This window comes from Abramis brama (assembly GCF_963993115.1).
Source record: "Abramis brama genome assembly, chromosome: 15".
In the NCBI taxonomy this organism is placed as follows: Eukaryota; Metazoa; Chordata; class Actinopteri; order Cypriniformes; family Leuciscidae; genus Abramis; species Abramis brama.
The window spans coordinates 26,586,301-26,609,362 of NC_139977.1; the positions used below are offsets into that span (position 1 = coordinate 26,586,301).

The 23,062-nt window shown below is 36.9% G+C and overlaps 1 protein-coding gene across 1 annotated transcript; it reads right to left on the minus strand.

Annotated features, from left to right (window-relative positions):
* Positions 1 to 94: 94 nt before the first annotated feature.
* On the minus strand, positions 95 to 19,012 carry LOC311097292 (cholesterol 7-desaturase nvd). Its single transcript, XM_084136884.1, has 7 exons — positions 18,394 to 19,012; positions 10,867 to 11,055; positions 4,463 to 4,641; positions 4,255 to 4,380; positions 3,356 to 3,475; positions 2,137 to 2,313; positions 95 to 1,024 (listed from the first exon to the last, which is right to left on the minus strand). The coding sequence occupies exons 1-7, from the start codon at positions 18,821 to 18,823 to the stop codon at positions 863 to 865; spliced, it is 1,383 nt and encodes a 460-aa protein (XP_083993010.1). The 5' UTR covers positions 18,824 to 19,012; the 3' UTR covers positions 95 to 862.
* Between the last annotated feature and the right edge of the window lie 4,050 nt (positions 19,013 to 23,062).

Consider the following 23,062-nt stretch of genomic DNA (forward strand, 5'->3'; position numbering starts at 1 on the left):
ATATATATATATATATATATATATATACACAATTATATTTATATTATAATTATATATTTATTTCCTACAGAATGATTCCTTAGAATAAGGCCTGTTCACAAGAACGATAACTATAAAGATGACAAAATGATTTTGTTCTGTTTATTCCAAGTGTGTGCTGCAGTTATGGGACGAGTTATGTGCCAAAGTTTAATACGAAACAGTTGTATCTACGTATCTGGGGGCAGAACAACACTCATGCATTATTCAAGGTACATCCAAGAGAACTTCTGGGAACTTCCTTTTGCATCCATGTTGACAGTGTGCACAGGTTTGTGTACAAGACCTGGTGCATCTGCAAAGACAAAGGCGATTCTAGGCTATCTAATCCCAAGACTGCAGTAGATGTAGTGTGTAATTCTGCAATCAGGAAGTTCGGGAGCACAGTAGATAGAAATACACAACTATCATTTACTGACAGATGATTGTCTGAGGCACTTCAACGAGGAAAGATCCTTTCAATGGAAAATAAGTTACCTATTTTTACACAACACACTTGAACAGACATATATATATAAGCTCATTCTTTTAAGATATGGAATACAAAAATAAAAGTATAATATCCAGACTTGTAATATCCAGACTTGTAATATCCAAATGCAGTGCACTTTTATTATGCATTTACTTTATTATTGTCTTTGCACATGTTGTTTGTTTAAACAATGTTTTGTTAAAAAGAACTGCAAAAGAAATACATAATTATAATTTTTGCATAATGATTTTTATTTTATATTTTAAATATCAACAAAATCAGCTTTGATTAAAAAAATATTGGTATTATTGGCATTTTAGCAACCCAATTGGGTTGAAGCATAGTTCATGTTCAGAAGTCCAGAGTGTCGTGCTGGTAACGCAGTTGAGGGCTGTTCTCGCTGTAGAACTGACTGAACCAGCGTCTGTGTTTCTGAATAGCAGAGTCTTCTTTCACAAGCATAGGTTTGGAGATGTACGTCTTGTTGTTCCAGATCATCACATCTCGTTCGAACTGTAACAGCAAAACCATGAGTTGAGACATCTCATACGCATCCTTTGCTAGGTATATTGTAACTATACAAAACAGCGTATTATTTTATATTATATATATATATACACTGCCCGGCCAAAAAAAAAAAAAAAGTCATGAAATAAAAGTTGTGAAAAGAGGTGCGTCAATTTTGGGTCAAGATCTTGTATTGACAATGCAAGAGTCCAGCACTCTGTAAAGTCTCCCCCAGCACATCCCAAAGACTTTCAATGAATTTAAGATGTGGACTCAGAGGTGCCAATTCATGTGTGAAAATGATTCTTCATGCTATTTCCATTATTTCACAATCTGAGCCTGATAAATCTTGACATTGTCATCCTGGAATATCGCCATGATATCTCTTCCTACATGCATGTTTAAGAAATGAAAAGCTACACACTCCATCAATTAAGGTTAGAAGAACTGTTGCCAAACATATTAGATGCTAGAAACATAATAATCACTGCAATAATGATCCAATCGTAGACTCTTAAGCATTTGCCTAATCCAAATAGCAACTTTTTTTTTTTGGCCGGGCAGTGTATATGTATATGTGTGTGTATATAAAGTCAAAAATCAAATACCATCAGCATTTATTTCAAATAAATGCTGTTCTTTTGAACTTTATATTGATCAAAGAATCCTGAAAAAATAAATGACGGTTTTCACAAACATATTAGACAGCACAAATGTTTTCAACATTTATAATAATAAGAAATGTTTCTTGAGCAACAAATCAGCATATTAGGATGACTTCTAAAGGGTCATGTGACACTGAAGACTGGAGTAATGATGCTGAAAACTTTATCATAGGAATAAATTATATTTCAAAATACATTAGAATAGAAAAGTTACATTAAATTGTGATAATATTTCATAATATTACTGTTTTTACTCAACAGTATAACAAATAAATGCAGCCTTGGTGAGCAGAAGAGTAAAAAAAAATATCTATATATAAAAAAAACACCAAACTTTTGAGCGGCAGTAAATGAATGAGAAACTTTTCAGAATACAACATGTAACAATGTTGTCAATTAATGTAGAATACCAAATTTAAAATCTGCTTTGCTGACACTTCATGTCTGCGTTACCTGGATGCACTCTGCCCGAAGAATGAACTTGGGTACGAGGGGAGGGATGCTGTTCTGGTAGAAGATAGTGTGTGAAACACACTGCAGTAACGGCTCGACTGGGGTAACGCAGTGCATGATCACACCCCGACCCAAGAAACTGTGTTCAAAGAGCAGGAAAACCACACCTGGACCCACCTGCAAACATCAAATAGATTAATTCGAATAAATCATAACAAAATCTTCCATAATACAGATAGATTTTGCTTCTCACGCCTATACCACTTTCCACCCTCAAGGATTCAGAGTCTTTTTAACTTCAACCCTCAAGTGAAGATCCAAGAACAGCCTTGAATTACAACTGTTTTCACACATGCCATCAGGATTATTCACTGTCACTATGGCGACAAGACCTTTCCTTTTCAGACAATGCAAAAAGAAAAATGTTGCACAACTGACCATGAAGGAAAATTATGGCATTGAGACTTGGACTGCTACATAGACACGAAAACAAACAAAAAATATTTGATTACACTTTACTATATGCTTCTGTACTTTAACATTAGTTCATGCACCAAATATGCAATAACAATATATTTAGAGCATTAATTAACTTTGGTTAATGTTAATTTAATTTACATTACCATTAGCTAATGTAATACGAACAAACATATATTAACGATGAAAAATAATATATTAATAACTTAACAAATAAAATAATAAATATAATAAGTAATAAATTAATATACATCTGTTTAATAAATATCTAACCTTAGATAATGTACAAAAATGAATTAGTAATAAGTAAGTGTAACAGTTTTTGTGAAGTAAATTTTAAAAAACATTTGTGAAATGTCAGAATAGCTTAGTATGTTTTGCAGCACAGAATCTGAATTATTTAACCCATAATACGTGATTCATGAAGAAAATAATCTGCATTGAGTGCACTGTACAACAAAAGCATCTCATTTGTAAATCTGACACATCCCACAGAAATGTGTCGACAGCATCGAGCACACACACACACACATTTAATTTACATAAAAGCATGCTCTGTATGCTCTCGCCTAACTGCTTAAGATGCAGCGAACTACCCTCAGAACACAGAGATCAAGACACTGCTATTGTGTTCAAGATCATCCATTACTTTCTCTCCATTCTTCTAATCAGTCAGTCTCCAGGCGTTTCTCTCAGTCTGCACAGCTCACACACGCCCTCTAGATGGCAATTCAGTCATTACCTGTCTGGCCTTGACGTCCAAATCAAGAAGAGGCCAGTGGCGACCGAACACAGTGAGAGCGTGTTTCACCAACATCTGCGAGCAGTGCTCGTTCGGCTCGGGCTCGGCTTTCCACTCCACCTGGAAAATGCACAAATCAAGTCATGAAGGTTTGGAAAAACATAAATAATGTTCACCCAAAAAAGGTGTTTACTCGCCCTCAAGATGTTCCAAACCTGTATGAGTTTCTTTCTTCTGCTGAACACAAAAGAAGATATTTTGAAGAATTAAATTAGAAATGGCTTTTTAAATAAAAATGGTCCATTTATTTCACATGCAAAGCCAATCTTAACATAATTAACATATTTTTTCTTAAAGGTACAGTGACAAAACTGTTCATTAAATTTGGACAGTTATTGATAAAAGACATCTTGAACAGCATTATACATAGGATTATATAAATAAAATGCAAAAAAAGTGTCACTATAAGGCTCCTTTAACCAAGTAGCAAACTCAACACACATAGACACAAGGAAGTGTGTTTTTTTTTTTACAGAAGAGTGGAGCTTACAAGATATTCTATATTTTTATGGTTTTACGATAGTGTTATCCAACTCAACCACGTACCCTAGTTTTCCGTTGCATAATGACATAAAAACTTTTGACCAGGGTTTTTATCATAAACTAAACAAAAACTAAAACCATAGAAAATAAATTACTTGAAACAAGTTGCCAAAGCAACATTTCTCATTTTCATTTAGTTTAACTTGAAGTACTAAAATACCTCAAACTAAATAAAATAAAACTGTATTAAAAAACAATTAGAAGATCTAATTAGAAATATTAACACAATTGATAATAGTATTTCAGTTATGCTAAAATAACACTGCTGCTGACAATGTCTGTGTGAGGAATCAAACCTTCCAGTCATGCCGTATAAACTCCCAGGTCTTGCTGTTAGTATAGCGCAGATCAACTCCACTCACGATACCTGGAGTGTGCAAATGAGCCAAGTGTGCGATGTCCGCAGCGTTCTCTGGAATCTCCTGAGAAAAGACAGAACCAAAAGTGACTGTTAGATACAAACACTATATTTACATACGAGATGGATTACTTATGCTGTCTCACCTCAATGTGTGCATTAATGAAGTGTTCGGTACGACCGCGGTACACCCATTCCCCGCGGGTGATCTCGCTCTGTTCTGGCACTCTCCAGCTGGGCTCGAGCCCGTCACAGTGAAACCACACCAGAACCAGCCCGTTGATCTCACGGCTGGGCCAGCACCGCACCTTCGCAAACTCGGGCACTAAAAACAATCCAAACAAATGTCAAATACACAACAAATTTTTAGGCTCAGTATGATTTTTTTTTTTTTTTTAAAGAAATTTATACTTTTACTGAGCAAGGATGCATTTCTGTCATGACAACTCATGTTTTTGGTGTGTTTGGCATGGTAATTGATATGACATTGTTGATATGTTTGGTCTTGGCGGAATAGTTGCTGCTGTTGGTTATTGCTAGTTCTACTGCCAATACATACACAACACGCTGCTGTAAGCAAGTAAAACATGCTGCTGCTGTACAATATAGCATACATGAATTAACCGTAGCAGATCTATACAGGGGGAGCTGGGGAAGGTGGAGGGTTTCTGAATGAAACCCTCTAGATCTGAAATGCTGAACTAGTATTTTAAGGTTGAGCAGCAAGCTTATTGGCTACTGATCTTGCAGGAACCAATCAGCTGTGCCCTATAGACCCCTTTTCAGTTAGTAAACATGGTGACATTTTTTTGTGGGCGGAGCTTAGGTGGAGGCTGAACGATTCCTCTGGCCATGTCACTAACGCTAGTTAGCAAGTTTTGTTAGCTTGTTTTTTAACAATGACTGGAGAAAATCCGATTAGGTCACTCACTGTCCAGGACCGCGATTTTTATTTGCAAAAGTTTACTTTAACGGACGGAACCAGATTGGCTGACCCGTACACGCTCACTCAGTGGATGGACGATCTGACAGGATTACCTCCGGTTGAGTGGCCTGACTTCTACACTTACCTGATAGAGAAACCGAGCATTAAGAGAAACTGAGGGCAAATAAATCTTTAGATGCCTATAACTATTTGCTGAATGGTCACGTACACGACTTGTGTGGTACGATCCGAAGTTCTGCCTAGCCAGCGCCAAGGCCAAATGACAACCATGTAAGGAGTGATATTACAGTGCAATTTTAATGATGTGATTATTTTCTAGAAATAAAACTTCCAGACACAGCAAATCATTTTTTTTTTACTTTATGTATTTGATTATTCTTTCTTACCAGTTTCTTCAAAAAGTCTAGTCACAATCAATCCACAACAATGTATACAATCACAGATGATTCACAAATAATCACAATACTTTAGAAAACATTATGCGACAAAATTTCAAATTGGAGTCTGTACTCCGTCGATTCTGGCACCCAACAGCACAACAAGATGACATTTTAAGCTCCTTATTTATCCCAAATCTGTGCTGGTTTGTATTGGCTGCCTCCAGTTTTCCCTTTGTTTTGCCTCCAGCTAACGCTGTGGCGTAATTGTGACGTCGGCGCAAAAAGGGTCTATAGAGAATGACGTGATTGCAGGCAGATGGAGTTAAAGGACAAATCCAGTGAAAAATGAACCTGGGGTTAATTAACATATGGTTACCGAGTCGATCGTTCCCTGCGATGCGTTTTCATGAAAATCGAATGTAAAGAGTTTTATCTTTAAAAACAGATTAGCTCATAACACTAGTATATGGGGCACAGAGTAAGTAAAAGTAAATCGCTAGTTAATACCACTAACAAGGCTCAAAATAGCCTCACACTAACACGGTAGCATAATGAGGGTCCCTACATGCAAACCGAAGCACTGAGAACTTTGTAAGTGTACAGACTCACTTCCGTGAGCACTCACAGGCTCACTTCCGTGAGCACTTATCCACATAAAAAAAAAAAAAAAAAACCCTCCCCTTTCCCTCTTAACCTCACTTATCGGGCTTATGCTACTCTGAATAATGCCTGAACTTTGTATCTTGAGCACTTCTTGCGCTGCTTTTTGTTTTTGCCTCTTCATGATGACTCGCTTAATCTAGTCCTACTTTGTAAGTCGCTTTGGATAAAAGCGTCTGCTAAATGACTAAATGTAAATGTAAATGTACAGACAGTTTAATAAGAAGATACTTTATAAAGACAGTACATTACGCGTTTACATGCAGGAGCCATCTTGGAAAACAGTCTCGACTAATCGAGTCACGAACGGCGTGCTAAGTGAGCTGGTTGATAGGAATTACGTTTGTGAAATCTAACGTAGCACGGCGTTCGTGGCTCGATTAGTCGAGACTGTTTTCCAAGATGGCTCCTGCATGTAAACGCGTAATGTACTGTCTTTATAAAGTATCTTCTTATTAAACTGTCTGTACATAAAATGTAAGATGTGGAACAAGCTTTGGGTGGTGTAGTAAAATTTATGCAGAAGAATTACAGGTAAATAATATCAAGATGAGTCCAACAGTTTTATGAACCAGGATTTAGGATTATGAACCATGGGTTTATATAACACCTCATATAGATCTGCATCTGTTGGAGGTTAAAAGAACAGAAAGAGAAGTTGACTTTAGATATGCTTTCTCAGAATATATCAGAGCCCAATATCCTCGACATATACAAGTATATACAGATGGATCAAAAGATCCAGAACATCAAACAACTGGGGCTGCTTTTTTAGTCAAAGTTGCTAGTAATCAGTGGATTAGTGGAGTAAAGCGAACATCAAATCATTTGGCAGTTTATACTGTTGAATTGATAGGAATCCTTTTGGCGTTACAGTGGGTAGAGGAAATAAAACCTGACAATGTTTTAATTTGTACAGATTCAGTTTCAGTTTTAAAGAGCTTGAGATCTTTCAAATCTAGGCACCAAGATATTCTTTTTAATATACTACATATACATTCAAGAATTGTCCAAAATGGTATATCAATCAGTTTTATGTGGATTCCAGCACACATAGGAATAAGGGGAAATGAAGAAGTGGACACATTAGCAAAACAAGCTTTACAGAAAGATATAATAGAGTTACAAGTTCCATTAAGTAAATCAGAGATGAAGGTTTTAATCTGGAGTAAATTGATAGAAGAATGGCAAGTAGAGTGGAACAATGGGACAAAGGGTAGATTCCTTTTCAGCTTATTAAACAAGGTAAATCAAAATATAAAGTGTATAGGTAAGTCAAGGAAAGAAGAGATTATTTTCAGCAGAATATTATTAGGGCACTCAAATTTAAATAGCACACTTAAAATAATAGGGAAACACCCAAACGGGTTATGTGAAATCAGTAAGGTTGAAGAAACAGTAACTCATGTATTTCTTGATTGTAGAAGATATGAGCAAGAAAGAGGAACAATGATAGAAGAAATAAGAAAGAATGTAAAGCAGGAAATAAATTTTAAGGTTTTAATAAAATGGGCAAGTGAAATAAATAGTAAAGTCTTCTTCGATTTTATTAGAGAAACGGGTTTGGTGAATAGATTGTAAAACTCTGTTCCACACTCCGGAGCAGAAGGTGGCGGTAATGCACCTATTTAAGTTGGTTGCCAGCCGCCGTTAAAAATCAAAAAGAAGAAGAAGAAGAAGAACTGTCTGTACACTTACAAAGTTCTCAATGCTTCGGTTTGCATGTAGGGACCCTCATTATGCTACCGTGTTAGTGTGAGGCTATTTTGAGCCTTGTTAGTGGTATTAACTAGCGATTTACTTTTACTTACTCTGTGCCCCATATACTAGTGTTATGAGCTAATCTGTTTTTAAAGATAAAACTCTTTACATTAGATTTTCATGAAAACGCATCGCAGGGAACGATCGACTCGGTAACCATGTGTTAATTAACCCCAGGTTCATTTTTCACTGGATTTGTCCTTTAAGTGGTGAAACGTTTTTTTTATGTTGTTTATATGTCTATGTGGTGTTTTTAATATGCTTTAAGACAAACCATGTGCAAATTCATCAGTCAACACCATTGAGTATTTTCTCCTTAAAACTGCAGAGAAGTAAAGACAGTCTCAAAAACACATTTTGAAATCGCCTGTGCTTCTTGCGTTACAAACTACCTTGTAACCAATTGCGTATGTGCCGGCGGGCTCTAGCATATCATTAACTGCTGTGTGAAGCAGGGGAGTCTTGAGAGAAGCCAGATTATCCTGGTATATTTTTCTGTTGATATGAAAAACCAGGTACATTTAGCTATATAGAGGGTGAATTATGTATTTGATGTATATTACCATGCTATGATGAACTATATGCCTTTCTCCACTGACTTTCTATGATGTTCAAAGCGTTTCTAAGGATGCTGATTTTCAGAAGGCAGCTGTCTGACTCTAAGAGAGCGAACGGGAACATGGTTTGTGTAACATTAGCAACACATAATTAGCTGTTTGATAACATAGTCAAGCCAAAGGCTAATCATATTAATTACCGTTATGTGTCTGGCATTGTAGACAGCGATACATAAAACGCATTATGATACATCGACTTGTAGACAAGCTTGTATAATGCACTCTTCCACTTACATATATGGCTAAATTAAACCAGTATTTCCACTTGCCACTGTGCAGTGTTTACAAAGTGGATCAGGAAGTCTGAGTGAGTGGAGGCGGGGATCAGTGGCGGAGCCAGGATTTTTTCATAGGGGTGGCCAGGCAAGGGCCAGCAACCAGTCTGGGGTGGCACAGAAATCTTAATTATTTTATCATAAAAAATAATTTGACTACCGGTATAATGTATTGGACTGTTTTAGTGCCTACACAACTGAATACAGTTAATTTGTACTTAATTGTAATTGAGATAGTAGTGAATTATGAATCATGGAATACTGAATGAATTTAATATTTTTGTATTATTACCCACCACCTCATATTAAAATTAATTAAATAGTAATAAAAGGGCACACACTATAGCTAAAGTTCAACTTGCTCAGTTAGCTTGGTTCAGGTTCTCAAAATCTCCAATAGCTTGTTCTACATTGTTGCATCTTCATGGATGAGATAACATGCAGATAATTACTGTAGTCCAAAGATTATTCAACCTTCAATGCGTTTTATATAATCAATGAACTCTTCAACCAATTCTGAGTTTGTCAAAAAAATGTTTAACTTTCTATATTAGTTGTCAAAATAAATAATTGCAACAGTTCTATCATACCTAAATTAAAAAGGAAAACAAAAGTTCTCTTTTGAATCCCCATGTGCAAGAATGTGAACAACAAGGCGGAAGTCAACAGCACATAATGTAAAATGTTATGTTTTTCATAATGTAATGTTGCCAGAATGTACAATTAGTTATTTTATGGATTTAAAAATTATCCATTTTTTGTTTGTCCTTTACAAATTAATGCAAAATGAATGCCTATCTTCTAGTACAAATGCACAGTGTTCACATTTATTTGGACATTAAGACATAAACACAGGTTTGTGCCTTATATTGTGATCTCACATAGCAGAATATTTTAATCCAGACACATGTGACGCATATATAACAAATACATGCATACAGTTTTGACAACTTTAATCGCCTTTTTGATTCTTACATGAGTTAATTGACGACAGAACTACGGCTACAGCACGCCGCATTTGCGTGTGATTTGCGTACCGCAAACACAGTACAACGGCTGTCACTGACAGAAAAGTTAGTTCGTTTTTTGTGGTCTTAAAGAGACGGTTCAGCGTTTTAAAAAACGCAATTTTTGTCAATAAAAAAAGGAGACAGAAACAGCAGTTGTGAGAGTGGTGGCCAAGCTTAAAGTCCCCCTGTAGTCAATAAATGTATCCCTTAAAATTCATCTTTGATCACCAAAATGAAGCATATTTAAAAAAAAATTTCCATTGAAATTTTTTTCTTCATGCCTTAAAGTAGCTTGAATGGAACTTTACACCCTTGCTTTATTTAGTATACTCGGGTTCTTGATTATGCAGATAATCCCCGGGACCAATCAGCCTGCGCGATTCACGACTGAACTTTGTATTAAATCGATCAAAAGTGACAGTAAAGACATTTATAATGTTACAACATTTTTTTATTTAAAATAAAATCTTTTGAACTTTCTATTCATCAAAGAATCTTGAAAAAAAGTATTTCAGTTTCCACAAAAATATTAAGCAGCATAACTGTTTTCAACAAAAATAATAACATTAAATGTTTCTTGAACAGCAAATCAGAATATTAGAATGATTTCTGAAGGATCATGTGACTCTGAAGACTGGAGTAATAATGCTGAAAATTCAGCTTTGCCATCACAGGAATAAAATACATTTTAAAATAGAGAAAATAGAAAAACTTTATTTTAAATTGTAATAACATTTCACTAAAATTCTGTTTTTACTGTATTTAAAAAAAGAAGAACAACTTGTACGTATCATTTGCACTTATACACAGTTATATGCAACAAAAAATGATACAGTCATCAAATCACGAACATAAAAAAACACGTCTTAAAAATTTCTTAATTTCTTTTCGGATCTCTTACCTTTATCTGCATATGGAATCTTGACACATTTCCCATCGACCCCACGGAACTGCCACCCGTGGAAGGGGCATTCAATGCAGCCCCCTACGACTCGCCCCCCCACAGCCAGGTTGGCACCTAAGTGGGGACAGTAAGCATCCACCACATAGGCTTTGCCATCCTGCCCACGGAACACCGCCACCTGCTGTCCTGGAGAAAAATACATTTTGCTGTAGTCTTCAACAGTAAAAATAGTATTGTATGCCGCAATTGGTACAATAAATTGAAGGGGAAGTTTTGGTCTTTCACAAAAAGAATGAAGAGACTTCTTCAGGTAAAAGGTGCAGTAAGCGATTTCTGAGAATCATTGTTGAACACAGTTGATATTTAAAATCAACCATAACAAACACACCCCTGCCTTCATTGCTCCGCCCCCAAAATGCACGAACACACAATGCAAGAGCGGATGTCTCTTTATCATAGCTTGTATCATAGCATTTTTTGTTCTTCCTTGTCATCAAAAACCAGTGTTACTCACATATGGAGCAAAAAGCTGTTTTCGGGCCTTCCCGTTTAGGACTCTCCAGCGCTGGAAAGCTTTTCTAATATTAACGCGGGTTCAAGCCCTTGCCTGATCATAACCCTTCTTTTTCCAGTGATATTCCCCTGACCATTTCTCCTTTGTAATGTATTTTAGCCATCTATCTTTCAAAAAGTTTTTCTTCAAATCTCCCTCTAGCTCACTCTATGTCCTACACATCATGAGTGGACACACCCCCTATTGCTGATTGGCTACAAGTTTTTGTGGTGATCGGGTTGATCCACTTTCAACCGCGTTTTTCAGAAATCGCTTACTGCACTTTTAATTGGGTAACTGGCAACTGCCACAGACTGTCATTCTGAATGAATTTTCTTTTAGAAAGGGCCTGGCCTACTTGTTTATGCCCAAAAGGCCAAAAACAGAGCGAGGAGGAGATTTGCAGTATAATAATAACTACCCAGAATAATTGACATTTCATGTCACATCAATGAGCATGTGTGACACTGGTCTGGATTTTGCTAATACGCCTATATCATGAGCTAAATGGAAAAGTTAATAATTAATTAAAAACAAACAGTAAAGTGTGTCAGTTAATAATTAGGTCTATTGTTTGTCTGCCAAGCTGCAGTTATTATATAACCAGGAATAGGCGTAGCAACATTCAACACTGTAAAATCAAGGGGCCGGTTGCCCCAGCTGTACTGTAAGTTAAAACTTAGCCTAGTTTTGATATAGAAGGGCACCAAGTTACAACTTTTGCACTACTAAATATTTTTGCGTTGCACCATTAATCTTAGTTGAAGCGTAACTCTACGAATAAACTAAATATTTAAGGAAACCTCCGATCAGGAATAAAATAGCAGACTGAACTGCATCAATAAGCTCTTTTACTTGACAGACTTTAAAGGGTTAGTTCACCCAAAAATGACAATTCTGTCAGTAATTACTCCCCCTCATGCTGTTCCAACCCCGTAAGACTTTTGTTCATTTTCGAAACACAAATTAAGTAAAATTTTAAGTAAAATTTTAAGTAAAATTAAATTTTTTGATGAAATCTGAGAGCTGTCTCACTCCTTCATAGGCTGCTAGGTAATTGATATCTGCCATCCCAGAAAAGTTAGTAAAGACATTGTTAAAATAGTCCAAGAGCCACAGTGGCTCAAACCTTAAGTTTATCAAGCGACGAGAAAACTTTTTGTGCACAAAAAACAAACAAAAATAATGACTTTATTCAAAAATTAATTTTCTTCTGTGTGGGCCTCTGAGTGAGTTCACTAGTGTAACAGCGCAGCGCTTCTGGGTTGTACGTAAGAACGTAGGTTCACTATTGGCCGATGGTGGTCATGTGTTTGATGCGTGTGACGCTGGCCAATAGTGAGCCTACGTTCTGACGTACTACCCAGAAGCGCTGCGTTCCGAAGATGAATGAAAATCTTACGGGGTTGGAACAACATGAGGGTGAGTAATTACTGGCAGAATTTTTTTTTTTGGGTGAACTAACCCTTTAATTCTTTAGACATATATGATAATGCGACTTTACACCTGCTTACATTTTAAGAGAGAGACATTATGTGAACATTATGTGAGTAGATTACTTGCAGTTCATCGATACGAACCCGTCCTAACAGCACGAGCTGTGTGCATCTGGCCCATTGGTCCGTGTTGTGCATGTCAAATAAAATCTGTCATAATCAATAAATGTCATTTCTTATGTTTTTTGTATCAGTACATTTATTTATCCTTATTCATTTTGTTTCAAATAAAGTTCCTGAATGTTATTTACACTTATCAGATATGTCTGTTAAAGTCAAGACCACTTCATCTGGAAAGCATCTGCTGTTTACTAACATCTGATAGACATCTTTAAGATGTCAGTTTTACATACATTCTAAATCATAAAAATCTTAAAGACATTTTCTAAACGTCTATTTGACATCTGACAGGAAACGTCCTATAGACGAATTGCAGATGAGCACACTCTAAAACACGTCTTCCAGATGTAAACACGCACATCAAATAGACGTCTCTGTGATGTACGTGTGTTATCAGGCATGATTAAGTATAGTTTTTAATGTAAACTTTTTACCGCAAAAGAAGTTAGAATTCACAGCATTTCAACACAACTTCTGCTCACGTACTTGAAGGCTGCTATTGGATCATCGAGGGTAAAAGTCATATTATGCGACTACGTATTACTTTATGGAGAGCTTACGACAGCTACGTTCTGCCTTAAGAACAAATGGTGCAACGGAATAAAGTACAGCGTTAGTTACAAACTAGCTAGTAGTTATAAGCCTCTAGTGCGGACTTTACGTTACGAACTGCTAGTGCAACCCTACCCTGATTTGCACAGTCATTCTCACTCCTCAGGTCTACAGCGACAGTATCGAAAAACTCACTTTCTGTTATGCTGACCTGAGGGGTTTTATTTGCCTGCAATGCAGAGCCCCTGAAAAAAAGCTCCTACACTCAGATGACAAAACTGCACAACAGAAAAAGGCATTGGAAACCAACAAACATTATGGCTGGTATTAGCAAATGGTAACAATAATGTGTGTGAAAATACTCTGTATAGTCCAACACAGCAAATACAAACAACAAGAAATAGCCCAAGTCAATATGAAGAGGTCATAGACATTAAAATCATATATATATATATATATAGACCGAGGGCAGTGTGTTTGAGCTGAGGCAGCATATCAGTTATCTGAAATGATTCCTGAGACATATAGCGATAAGTATATTATACAGCAAGCAGTGTTGGGAAAGTTCACTTTCTACATGAACTAGTTCAAAGTTCAGTTCACAAATTTTAAAATGAACTAGTTCAGTTCATAGTTCATACTTCAAAATTTTGAACTAAGTTCACAGTTCCAAAAATGAACTAGTTCATAGTTGTTTTTTTCCATGTTGCTGCGAGATATTTTTCAAAATGATTGCCACAGCCCATATAGAACCACAGACAATTATTTTATCAGTTTTAACACTGAAGATATGCGTCAGATTTTTCCCATCCTCACCGACCTTGTCATAAAACTCGTTTAAATGATCATACGACACCTCCTTGCTGCTTTTTGTTTTGATTCGTAACGTGATGAGTCGTTCATGAACGATCCTCATTCATTTCGTCTGTCACGTGACAAATGAACAAAAGACTCGGAAGGTAAAGTAATTATTTATGTTCCCTGTAAACGATTTTTGACTGCATTATAATGATTTCTTAATTCAGAATATGATCAAGATTGCGTAGGTGGATGTGTTCTGGGAATTTGCCAGTTAATAGTATAACATTTAAAGCCCCTTAAAGGTATAGTGGAGGATCTTTCCGAATTTTAGATAAGACCCGCCCTCTCCACTTTTTGAATAAGTTTGATTGATTCACCAGAATGATTGACAATTAGGAGGACCAATAGTATAGGTGATCCACCCGGAAGTAAAAAATCCTCCGCTATACCTTTAAATGAACGAAATGACTCGAAAAAAGATTTGTTCATTTTGATGAATGAGATCGAACAAGAGAGTCAGTAGACACTGGTGGCTGGTGTTGCCAGATTGGGTGTTTTTTCCGCTACATATTAAGGCCGGTTTACGGTGTGTTTTAGCCGGGTTTTTGTCTGGAAGTCTCTATAGAAATCTGGCACTCTATTGAACGAAGTTAAACTGAGAGAGCGTGCCGTTCACAGACACCAGAATGAACGAGTTCACAGTAACGTTCACCAGGCAGTAATACAGTACGTTCAGTTCACGTTCACCCAAAATATGAACGAGTTCATGAACTATCGTTCAGGCACAACACTGACAGCAAGGGTAGCGTGTTTGAGCTGAGTCTGTTATCTGATATGATTCCTATGGGACATCTAGGCAATAGGCCATTTAACTAAAGTTTTATCAAATGCACATCAATATGCTGTAGCAGTTGAGCAGTAGCAATTAAATGTTGTGCCCTTTGAGATCACTAAAGAAAACCAAATTTAGCTGCTCACTGCATTAACCAAATCACTGCTGCTTTTTAGTCTGTGGGTTTGTGATAGAAGGAAAGCTTCAAGAAAGCATATAACCACAGATGTGTTTAACATTTGGCAAACATGGGTCATCCTGATATCATCTTCATTTTAGCATGCTTTTAAAAATTATTATGGAAATAATCTACTTTAAAATAATATATTTAAGTGCAAACTGAATGTTATGTTTTCAGACACTTAATTGCATGTTCTTTACAATTAAAATGAGATAGTTATATTTAAATGCAATTAGTTGAGAGTGCGTTTTGACCCACTTAAAGGGATAGTTCACCCAAAAATGAAAATTCTATCATTGTTTACTCACTCTCAAGTTGTTCCAAACCTGTATGAGTTTCTTTGTTCTGCTGAACACAAAGGAAGATATTTGGAAGAATGTTTGTAACCAAACAGATCTCGGTCCCCATTGACTACCATAGTATATTTTTTTCCTACTATGGAAGTCAATGGGGACCGAGATCTGTTGATTACAAACATTCTTCCAAATATCTTCCTTTGTGTTCAGCAGAACAAAGAAACTCATACAGGTTTGGAACAACTTGAGGGTGAGTAAATGATGACAGAATTTTCATTTTTGGGTGAACTATCCCTTTAAGTACATCTTTATATGTAATTTCATAATTACTTCTTTGGTCTTTGGAAATATGGTTACAGTGTAGTTCCAAATGTACTTGCAAGCATTTATGGTAAACTAAAATATACTTTAATTTCATTTCATTACATATATTACCTTTAAATGTAACTACAGTTATAATTATGTACATTACATGTGTTTTAGTATGTTAGTCAATTATTAATTTGGAATTATTGCAAGCACTTTTTAGTATACACTTAAGTGTGTTAAACAGTCAGGAAAGTGTACTCTCTTTAAGTGGATTTTTATTTCATTAATATTATATAATCAGCAAGTACAGTTTAAAAAAAATACTTTTAAGACTTGACGTACACTACAAGTGCACATTTTAAAACATAATGATTTAAAATATACTTAATAGTTCAATTAGAGTGCCTCACAGACACTGAGGTTCAAATGAGGATTAATTAACCAAATTGGTCTGAAACACAATGCAGTTTCATTTACAGTATCTTTTATCTTTTTTTTTGCTGGTGACAGTCCAGCTTTTACAATAGTAATCAAGAGTAGAAAAGGGCATCGCAGGTTTGACAGTCTCTAGGTTGCAAAAAGCACAACAGTGTTTCTTTGTATCCCAAAGATAAAACTACAAAGGTGGTTTGTTTGGTTTTCACTGAAAACCCAAAGGTCTCTGCAACATGATAGGATATCCTACAGCAACTCAGCTAAGCAACAGACACTTAAACATAACAAAAAGCCAAGCTAAGTAACAAAAAGACAAAGACTTTGCAATGACAGGGCTGGACGTACAGAAGAGTTTAACTCTAGTCATGACCTGTGAGGTTATAGTCTGTCACAGTGATGCATAATGAAAATGATGGAGAATTAATTTATTTTCACAGACGCAAGTCAATAAGAGGCAACTCTGCACTCTCTTAACGCAGAAACCTGATCTCCTCTCAGAAGGTTCTAAATAACTTTTCTGATTTTCCATCAGAAAATGATAAACAAAAAAATATATTAGCTGCATATCTAATGCTTCAACATACAGTTTACAACATCCTGCCTGTGAAATATCAACCAAATAGGTTCAACTTTTGAATGTTGATTAATTATGCCATATTTATACATTTACAATATGTATTTTAGGTTAATATTTATATGCATATATAAGGTATATTTTAGGTCATGTGCTTTGTCACCATTTCTTCAAGCTTTCTCCTTTTTAACACCTGTCCTGCATGCCGTGTGTAAAATTATTTTTAAGTACAAATGGTAAATGTAGTCTCTCAATTTATGAGATCATAAAAATTGCATTTCTAATAATCATACAATAGCTGTTTAAAAAGTTTTAGATGAAGTAAAAGCATGTCACACTGCTTCAACTGCCCATAAATTAAGCATTTATAAATTTGCAGTGCATGGAAGGTATACAGTTTATCACTATGCGTGTAATCAGATTTAATCAACATATCATCTTTTTGGAGATACTAGCACCATGTACTATGCTGAACTGCATGAGTGGCATAAAAATGAAATCAACCTCTCATCCACCTAGTAAAAAGATCTGACCAAAAGCTTTTTCTCTGTGCAATAGCATGACATGGGGATACTGTACGCGCCAAAATAGCTGTATTATTGATCTAAAGGATCATGTAAGGAATCAGGACTTCGTTTCTGTTCTTGAAGTGACCTGAAAACATATCTGGCTACAAAACAGTGAATGGAGAGCTATTTTAGCCCTAGTCCCCCAGTAGGCTACTGGAAGGAAGACACATGAATGAAAATGTGTAGATTATCATAGGGAAACACTGGCGGTCTGTAATTCATTAATAATTTTTAACTGTTAGGCCTAATAAGTGTCTAACATGTATTCCTGCATATTATGGCGAGCTATTTTGACTTGTGGTCATTCCCAGGACATGATGTTTTGATATCGACAATTACATTTTCACGAGCTAGACATTATCATTCTTGATATCAGGAATGGAATTTTTACTAGTAGCAAAGGCAATTCTTGGTATCATCAATTCATATCCTACAATTTTTTTTTTAATGTTAAAAGGGCGCCAAAGCTATGGAAAGATAATTACATATAGCCTATCAAAAATGTGTTTCTTACTAGTTAAGAAATTGCAAGTAGATCAACTTTTAAAAAGCACTCCGCAAAAACGAATTTCTGTGATGCATGCGTACATTTCAACATTTACGTGTCCCGTGATGTTTAATGATGTTCTTCCCCCACGTTCTGATTTAGTAACGTTTTATATCGCTTCTGTGCTACTGTTTGTTATCTCATGACACTTTAACAGCGCCAAAAAAGAGATAAAACTGTGGGACATTTCCAGTGGAGTGTTTTTACCTCAACTGCGATTCATTTAACTTACCATCTTTGGCGGTTGTTATACACCTACCTAGCACTGTCACACTCTTCACATCTCCCCTCTCCAGCATGTGAGAGTCTAAAACCCGGTACCAGCCGTTTGGATAAACTGGAGGTAATTCTCCAGTCTTCCGTCGCCGCCGCACCTCGTTGGCAGCCTGGGCACGAGAGCGCCCGTCCTCCGCGATGTACCCCACCTCATCCACACCGCGGAGCAGCTCCAGAGGAGCGAATAACAGTCTGTATAACCAGCCCATCGCGAGGAGGAACACGCCTGCGAAGATGCAGGCTGCCGCGCGTGTAGGGGCTCCGGCTAGTCCGGTTCTCCGCCACAGTTCTGGGTATCCTCCTCCGAAGAGCGTGTCGGATGGATCTTGGACGAGCATTACGAAAATAGCGGTGAGACCGATCGCGGCCACCGCGGCCGCCTTGAACATCAGTGATGCCCGTGAATTCTCCATGACACCTGCGATGTCACACTCTGACAGTCAGTGCTCTCGATAATCCCTCCTTCCCATTTTTGTTTATATGCTGTCAGAAAGCGGTGGGATTTGTTTATGCATGCTTTTTCTAAATGTCACACACAGCATATGTCCGTATAGCGTCCTCAAGAGCGCCGTGGATACGGTGGGTGGGGGTGGGCGGTGGTTTAATTTCAACCATATGCGGTTTCATGTCATCTTACACACCCCATCGTCAAATCATAGAAAAATCAGGTGGAGTTTACTGGTACTGAATATTACACATCACATGTGTAGGCCTATAGCCTACTCCTTAACTGGAACAGGTTTTCTTTATGTGAAAGGTATTGGAAACATTACTATTTTCTATAAGTTAAATACTACATTTTAAAACATTGCCTAAATTCTAAATGATCCAACAAAATGGGCCTAGAAAGAGCAATTGAGTAGGCCTATGTTTTAGCGCGCTTATGATTTAAAATTTAAAAATTGTGGTCCTAAATTCTAAATGATCCAACCAAACACCTGATTCAACTCATCAGCTCATTAACCCATGTGATAATGAGCTGATGAGTTGAATCAGGTGTGTTTGATTAGGGAGACAAAGAAAACGTGCAGTGTTGGGGTGCCGGCAGGACAGGTTTGGGAACCACTGCTCTAGAGAGCAATTGAGTATGTTGTAAAAGTAGCCTAAGGGATGACTGTTCATTTTTAGGTAATTTAATTACAGTTACTTATAATGTACTTGCGTTACATAGGCCTACTGTAAATTAGTTAAACAGTTCTACATAAATCAATATTGAATTTAAAATCTAAATCGCCCATAGACTGTAAAAAAAGATATAAGGTATCGCCTAAAGGTATCAGTGAACGCTGCCTCTTTAAAATCGTTAGCTGTAATGGGCAATTCCACGCAAAACTGTCACATCCATAACGCCAACTAAATACCATGGCATTGTGTTGGTGTTATGGATGTGACAGTTTTGCGCGGAATTGCCCTAATGCAGTTGCCCGTGACGAGTTCGCGCCAGTTTACGTTGTCTGCAGTGGTGGGAAGATGTCAGCAGAAGCGAGTGGCTGTTTTACCAAATGGAAATATTCCAATCACTTCACTTTTTTGACACAGGTACTAGTCAAGAACATTACGGTACAATGTAAGCTATGTTCTGGGGAGAAAATACTGTCGGCCGCTGTCAATAGCACAAGTAATCTACTGAAGTAGGCTACCTGACAAGGTAGCATTGACGAACACTTTGAGTGATCCATGTTCGTCGACAGATTCGCTACTGTTAATCCCAGCAGCCAAAACTTGATTTTAACACCGGCTGTGCAGAAAGTGTCTGAAGGTGAGCTTAAAAAAGTTATTGCAGTCTAAAGAATTAGAAATGAGTTAATTTTGTTGAAACACATGACTAACGTTACACAGGCTAGCCTACATTATGTATGAAATATAATATGGTACTGGTTGCTTTGAAAGCAAGTTTCATGTTTACAGCTTGATACATGTAATTTAACTTCTCTTAAGTTAAGCTTTTTTGTTATTCAGATATGTAGCAGAGGAATTCTGTTTAACTAAAGGTTTGTTATACTAAAATGTTTAAGTATAGTATGTTTTAATGAAGCTAAAATGCTTTAAAAGGATAAACTTTTCCATGTTTGACTCGTATTTTATTATTAAAAGAGTTTAATTTCTATTGTCTATCCGGTCAAGGTTTATAGGAATTTTAAGAAGTTATTTGTTTAATTATTTGTTGAGTAATTAAATTACTTTTCAGACAGAGTAATTAGAAAAGTATTTTAAATACAATATTGATGATGTAATTAGTAGTTAATTACTTTTTTGAAGTAACTTACCCAACACTGGTTTTTGTGGGCTAATGATTTAAAATTAAAAAAATTGTGATCCGAGCCACTGGATCTTGAGCTGATGTGAGCAAAGTCTGCACTTCATACATGTTTAATTTAATTGTAGCATTTTGCACTTTGATAAGGACACTATAACATTTCCATGGAGACATTTCCGCTTTCCATGGAGATAAATGTTTATGACTTTGCATGTCATAAGCCGTCCCTGATTCACCATGTCATCACATGATCAGTGGTGCAAAAACGGGGTATGCACATAGACAGTAAAATAAATGGACACAGTTGGATTCAACGGAGAAAAGTGAAGTCAATTAGAAGCACTCAGTTCCTGATGGCTGAGCGAACTGCGCAGACTCAAACTGAGCTTGACGACGTAGATGTGACGTGAGCAACCTGTCTGTCTTCTAGTAGCTGTGCCAAGAGAAATCTGAATCATTCCCTTTCGAAACTTGCAGAGACGGAGAGTGTGAGTAGGAGCTGTCCATGAGCTAGGAGCAGGAGCAACTTTTGCTAAGTATTCTGATTAATTATTTTGTCATTTTGCCTCCACGTCCCCCCGATTGCCAGCGAGCTTCTCCTCCTTTCCATACGGTAATTTCTCTACTGTGCGACAGAGAGTCGCAAGGTTATGACGCAATCGTTAGCCTATTTTTACAAAAACGGCTTCTATGGGGCCATAACGTAAGATACAAGGTAATGGAGCCTTTTATACATTTTCATGTTTCTTTAGAAATAAATAATGGACAAATGGAGTCTTTAAACGCCTCCGATGTAAAGTTATTCGCTGTCAAAGTGACGCCAAAATGAATGGGGGTCAATGGATTGCTAACAGAAGGTGATGGTCTGCTAATCAATGGCGGCGCCCAGGGAAGCTTCAGTTTTTTTACGAAACATTGGCTCCCTGGGTATGCAGTGCATGGGGCGCCGGACGGGAGGGGGGCTCCATTGTGGCAAAATAATTCTTTGAAAATCTCCTTTAATAAAACTTTATTAATAATCAAAGATTGTTTGTTAAAATTATGAAAGGAAACATTTTTATTTAACTTTTGTTTAGCATTTTGACTGATTATTTTATTATATAAATATCAACCTCTCAACTTGCGACTACTTTAAGTCTGTCCCATGACCAAAAATCAACTTTGCATTTCAGGGCTCGACAATAAACGTGTGTTTGCTTGTTGTAACGGTCATCAGCTGGAGTGCCCTCTGGTGGTTCTCGAGGGCACTCCAGCTGATGACCGTTTCAGATTGTCATTTTCCCTCACAACATTTCCCATACTCACTGCTCAGACTCATCTTCACTGATCAAATTCACCTGTTTGTGATCATCACTCACCCCTTATAAGCCTGGTTTTCACATTCAATCACTGCGTAGTTTTGTATGTGTTGCACTGCATCTCTGAGCATTTCTTTGGTTCCCTGTATTTCGGTTTCTTGGACTCTCTGCCAGCCTCTGGATTACCCGTTTGCCTTGTCCCCTGCCTGCCTCTGGATTACCTGTTTGCCTTGTCCCCAGCCTTGTGTGTTTGTTTGTTTGTTTGGACTGCCTACCTGGAATTTGACCTGTTGCCTGTTCATTTGTTTACAGTACGTGTCTGGATTGTCCCCTTCTGATTAAAGCTGCATTTGGATCTAAACTTTCTGGTCTCACAGAATTCTGTGAAATGAACATGGCCCCTTAACTCAAAATCTGAGGCAGTTTCACGGAATTGCCGAAAATTCTGTGATGGGGCCACGGAAGTGATGCCTATGTAAGTCAATGACAGGCAGCATCTGTGGTCCACACACGGATTCCCTGTTCCAACACCTGTGCTCCCCCAATTGACGTTGTTTTATAATTTGGAAACGTATCGCTCTATTCTGGATTTACTTTAAAAGTACTTAACTTTAAATATTTATTTTTAAAGTGATTTTAACTTGATATTGCATTGTTCTGTCGTCGTTTGAACGCTAGGATAACTTCTGGTCACCCTGTTCCATGACGGTACCACATAATATTCAGTGTTCGCCACAGATTCCTTCACTGGACGATATACTGTACCCCAGTCTCGGCAGTTCGTGATATGGTCACGTAATTTAATCTATTGATTCGTGACACGGACACGTTTATTTCGTTATTTTCGTGATATCAGCACGTTTTTTAAACTAATGTATTTCAATGGGAAGCATCTTTCGTAATCACAGCACGATTCTTTCTGCCTGTCGGGCTGCAGCAGAGAAGCTGTTTAATCAACATTTATTCACGAGATCTTATCTTATCATGGTTTATGTATTTTATTATTTCGTTATTATTATATGTTATTATTTCGGTCTTATTGCCAGGGAAGCTGGATTGCTTTGCTGTTTATTGATATTTTTTAAATGATATTTTAT